General features: G+C 38.9%; 1 protein-coding gene across 1 annotated transcript in view; it reads left to right on the top strand.

Moving 5' to 3' along the window:
* Positions 1-2,726: 2,726 nt before the first annotated feature.
* Positions 2,727-4,892, top strand: part of l3hypdh (trans-L-3-hydroxyproline dehydratase) — a 3,602-nt gene continuing 1,436 nt past the window's right edge. Inside the window, exons 1-4 of the mRNA XM_014007538.1 lie at positions 2,727-2,816; positions 3,218-3,702; positions 3,790-3,959; positions 4,105-4,227. Of these exons, the coding sequence (XP_013862992.1) occupies positions 3,225-3,702; positions 3,790-3,959; positions 4,105-4,227 (771 nt within the window). The 5' untranslated portion in view covers positions 2,727-2,816; positions 3,218-3,224. The remainder of the gene's footprint in view (positions 2,817-3,217; positions 3,703-3,789; positions 3,960-4,104; positions 4,228-4,892) is intronic.

Below are 4,892 nucleotides of genomic sequence, written 5' to 3'. Positions count from 1 at the left end.
GTCCAAGGACCTGAAAGTGCTGGAACATTTCAGGACTTTAGACAGTGTGAAGGACTGAAGGAACTGTCCAAGGACCTGAAAGTGCTGGAACATTTCAGGACTTTAGACAGTGTGAAGGACTGAAGGAACTGTCCAAGGACCTGAAAGTGCTGGAACATTTCAGGACTTTAGACAGTGTGAAGGAATGAAGGAACTGTCCAAGGTGATGAAAGTGCTGGAATGTTTCTGAAAATTAGACAGTGTGAAGGGTTGAAGGAACTGTCCAAGGTACTGAAAGTGCTGGAATGTTTCAGGACTTTAGAGTGAAGGACTGAAGGAACTGTTGAAGGAACTGTCCAAGGTACTGAAAGTGCTGGAATGTTTCAGGACTTTAGACCAGTGGTTCCCAAACCTTTTAGACTTCAACCATTTAGTCATACCACTAGTACCCCTGCAGTTAAACATAATGATAAGTATCCAAAACTGTAATGCGCTACAACTGATTATTAAATGAAAATTGTTTATTTAACCCCTTAGAATGTTTAATTCTCAGGTATTTTGTTTTTATTACTCAAATTAAACATAAAGATAAAAAATTTGCCTTGAAAGTGAACAAGTAATTAAATAAATAAACCAGGTAATGGCAGGTGCAGAAAACAGCAGCATCCAAAATACAATGTATTGTCCAAAATACGTCAGAAACTCACCCAAATTAGCAAATTCTTTTAGATTCCTTGTTTTATACTGGATTCAATTATGTGTTAATTCTATGATTCTGTCTGTAATTTCCGCATTGTGGAAATCATAGGGCCCTACGGCTATCTCAGTCCTATTTTTATTTATTTATTAACACACCAGGGAAATATTTCAACGTACTTCCTGCAATACAGTATGTTCATGTACCCCAAGAAGTTCACGTACCCCTGGTTGGGAATCATTGCTCTAAACCAGGGATAATCAATTCCGGTCCTCGAGGTTCGCAGCCCTGCATGTTTTACTGATTTCCTTTCTCTAACACACCTGATTCAGTCAGTGAATTACCTTTTCCAAGTTCTGCAGAAGACTGAAAATCATCCATTCATTCAAATCAGGTGTGTTGGAGAAGAGAAACAAGTAAAACGTGTAGGTCTGCGGCCCTCGAGGATCGGAATTGACGATCCCTGCTCTAAACCACATTACCACTAGAGTTAATAACAAATTGCTTCAGATAGATGTTTTTTTAATTGTCTGCAGGTAGTTGTTAATTTATCTGGAGTTTTTGTCTCTAGAGTTTAAGTATGTGCCTTATGAAATTAAAGACTGATTAATCTGTATTATGGTGTTAAAGTACTTGTTGGATAATAAATTACACATATCTACAATTGTAGATACAACTGGAACAAGAAGATTAAAAAAATATGTGAGTTGCTGCGTTTATTTATTGAACTGTCCTGAAACTAATTTTCTTGTTCACATAAGAATATTTGGTTTTGTTTTAATCCTGAATTTGAAAAGGACGGGAATATTTCAGCAGCTAATTCCAGTACGTCACTGTATATTTCACCTTGTAACTTGCTCAGGTATAAGAACTGATTTTAAATTAAAACTGTGTGTGTGGCTGCTGTGAATTACCTGAGTATGAACTGTGAGGACGTCAGCATGTTAGTTGGTTTAATACATTTAGTTTGGACATGTTTAACCACCATGCATGCACGTGAGGGAACCTGAGTAATGAAAACTGATGCCTGCTCACCATCTGTTGTTTGGTTTCTTATGTAACACATCTTTTTCTTATATAAATATGAAGCCTTGATAACTTTACCTTCTTACTTTACATGAGGACTTGTTATGATCACTTAAAAAAACAGAGCCTTGGATTTTGTAAAAATGAAACAGTTTTAGTTTTAAATTCACCTGACCAGGGCTGATTAAACATAAAATACTAAACAGCTTTTTGTTAATTTTATTCTTCTATAATAATAAGAAAAGATTCATATTCTGACAGCTAAAACAAATGTCGTCTTTTGTTTATTTATTTTTTGTGTTTTATTAACTAGACAAAAGAGAACAGTTTTTCCTAGTTTTTGCAAAATGTTTGTTTTAGTCTCATCAGAAAATGTGTTATTAATCAAAAACATTCAGGTTCTTGTAGATTTAGCCTATCTTAAGGTTTTAAGGAAATTTACCCTGTTTGTTAATTTTGAATGTACATAAAAATCTAATTTATTGAAGACAGAAATCCTTGTGTTTATATCTCACAACTGGTTATATGTTTTACTTTTTATTTTTTGTGTAAATAATTGTTTGTGATATAATGAAGTGAGATTTGTTTATTAAAATAAAAATTCACACAAACTTTCAAATTTACTTTCAAACAATTGTTCAGATTTGAAGTGTCAGGTTATTATGGGGTGGCCGGTGTAAAATAAAATGTTAAAAAGTGTCACTAACGCTTTTATTATTTAACTCGCTTTCTGAGTGAATCCTGGTTTGAAAGTGCCAACTAACGTTTTATTGTTATAATAAATGTTCTCACATTTATCTAATTTTTACTAAATTGTAAATTTAAATGTTAAACAATATACATATACATAAATCCTTTTTAAAAATTAACATTTAATATTTTATTTCACACTTGACACACCATAGTTTATGAACAAGTAATAAATGTATTCTTTTACCCTTCAAAATGATTTAAATCCCATTTTTTGAGGTCATTAAACGTCTCAGCCAGTCCTCCATACCACTAGGTGGCGCTGTCTCAGAGTCAAACAATCACATTAACAGGAAAAATAGTGGGTAAATAAAACAGATTTGTGCAGACGTTTGTCGTTAAAAGCAGAAAACAGCGGTGTCAGGTAAACATTTTTCAGTTTTCTGTCAGTGTATTGATGAAACTACCTGTGCGTGTTGGCGCAGTTTTACTATTTTACACGAGTTGTTGTGCATGACTCACTTAAGGTCACAAAACTATTTTAAAAAGTCATCACGAATTTAATGCTTGAAATGTCAAAACTGCATGAATAGTTTTTCAACAATAATAAAAATACGTGTGGAGTTTACACATGTCAATAATAAAAAATAGAAAATGCAGTTTAGTACTTAAAATGAAAGTAAATGCTCATGTTGACTCTGCTGTGCATGAAAATGTTGCTGCATTTATGCCTCATTTGTAGTAATGTGGTGGACAAATGACAAACTGAGTGAGTTTTAAAGCTCCAGCATATTAATGTGACAAACTGTGTTTCTGTTTGAACAGTTCAGTCATGGAGCTGCAGCTTCCACCCCATGAAGGCGACGAGCTCTGCGTGGTCGACATGCACACAGGTGGGGAGCCTCTACGCATCATCGTCAGCGGATACCCCGAGGTCAAAGGCGGCAGCGTGCTCTCCAAGCGCCGCTACGCCCGGGACCACCTGGACCACCTGAGGCGGTTGCTGATGTTCGAGCCACGGGGACACTACGACATGTACGGCGCCCTGGTGGTGGGCAGCGAGCTCCCGGAGGCCCACCTGGCAGTGCTGTTCCTGCACAACGAGGGCTACAGCACCATGTGCGGGCACGCCGTCATCGCGCTGGGACGCTTCGCCGTGGACTACGGGCTGGTGAAGGACCCCCAGTCCCCGGAGACGCAGGTGAACATCCACTGCCCCTGTGGTCTGGTGAAGGCATTCGTCGAGTACTCTGACGGGAAGACAGGGGCAGTGAGGTTTCTGAGCGTGCCGGCGTTTGCGTTTGCAACAGGTAGGACGCTCATCTTTGTTTTTTTTTTTCATTCTCCTCTCAGGTGGTTTTACATCCTGCAGGACTGATGAAATGACTTTACACCAGATGTGGCTGTGGCGGTGGAGGGCTTTGGAGAGGTGACAGTGGACATCAGCTATGGAGGAGCTTTTTACGCCTTCGTCGATGCCCGGAGGTTTGGTCTGGACGTGACGAAGTCCAGGACTCGGGATCTTGTGGACGCAGCAACAGCAGTGACCAAAGCCGTCAAATCTCAGGCAGGAAGAGCGTCACGTTTCTGAACCCGCGACTCTTTGTTTCCTATAATTTCTCTAAGTTTTGTGCAGATTCTTTATTAAATCAGAGGTGGACAGGACTCAAACTTCTGGCCTTCGTTCACAGCCTCATTTTTCTCTCATGCAGCTGAAGTTACACCATCCCACCAGTGACGATCTGGCCTTCCTCTACGGCACCATCCTCACAGACGGCAAAGAGGACCACTCATCCGAACCCACTGCCAATATGTGTGTGTTTGCAGAGGCTCAGGTAGTGTGTGCAGGGTTGGTTTTAAAGCTGCCGTGTGCCTGAACTGATCTGGGTTAAATAAAACTAAGTTTCTAACGCTAACAGTTGAACTTGTGCGCGTGAACTAACCGGTTAAACCTCAGTGAATGTTTGACAACTAAACAGGTTTGTAGTTACTTCATGCAGAGCAGCTGCAGCTGTGCATCACAGCCAGCAGCTGGATTCTGCACCAGATCAGAAAGACAGGATGCTACAAGCTCTGTCATAAAAAGTGACCAATTTTCTCCTGTATTGTGTTTGCAAATGTTTTCCTGAATTAACAAAATGTGTTAACTGGGCTGAACTAATGCCCAAAATCATGATGAAAAACCTTTTTCATTGATTCAGTTTTTACTTGTTTAGCTCTTTAGTGTTAGCTTCTGCTATTTTTTACTTGTTTAGCTGTTTAGTGTTAGCTTCTGCTAGTTTGTACTTGTTTAGCTGTTTAGTGTTAGCTTCTGCTAGTTTGTACTTGTTTAGCTGTTTAGTGTTAGCTTCTGCTAGTTTGTACTTGTTTAGCTGTTTAGTGTTAGCTTCTGCTAGTTTGTACTTGTTTAGCTGTTTAGTGTTAGCTTCTGCTAGTTTGTACTTGTTTAGCTGTTTAGTGTTAGCTTCTGCTAGTTTGTACTTGTTTAGCTGTTTAGTGT

Source organism: Austrofundulus limnaeus, unplaced genomic scaffold, assembly GCF_001266775.1.
Source record: "Austrofundulus limnaeus strain Quisiro unplaced genomic scaffold, Austrofundulus_limnaeus-1.0 Scaffold42, whole genome shotgun sequence".
Lineage (NCBI taxonomy): Eukaryota > Metazoa > Chordata > Actinopteri > Cyprinodontiformes > Rivulidae > Austrofundulus > Austrofundulus limnaeus.
This window is presented reverse-complemented; position numbering and strand designations above follow the sequence as displayed.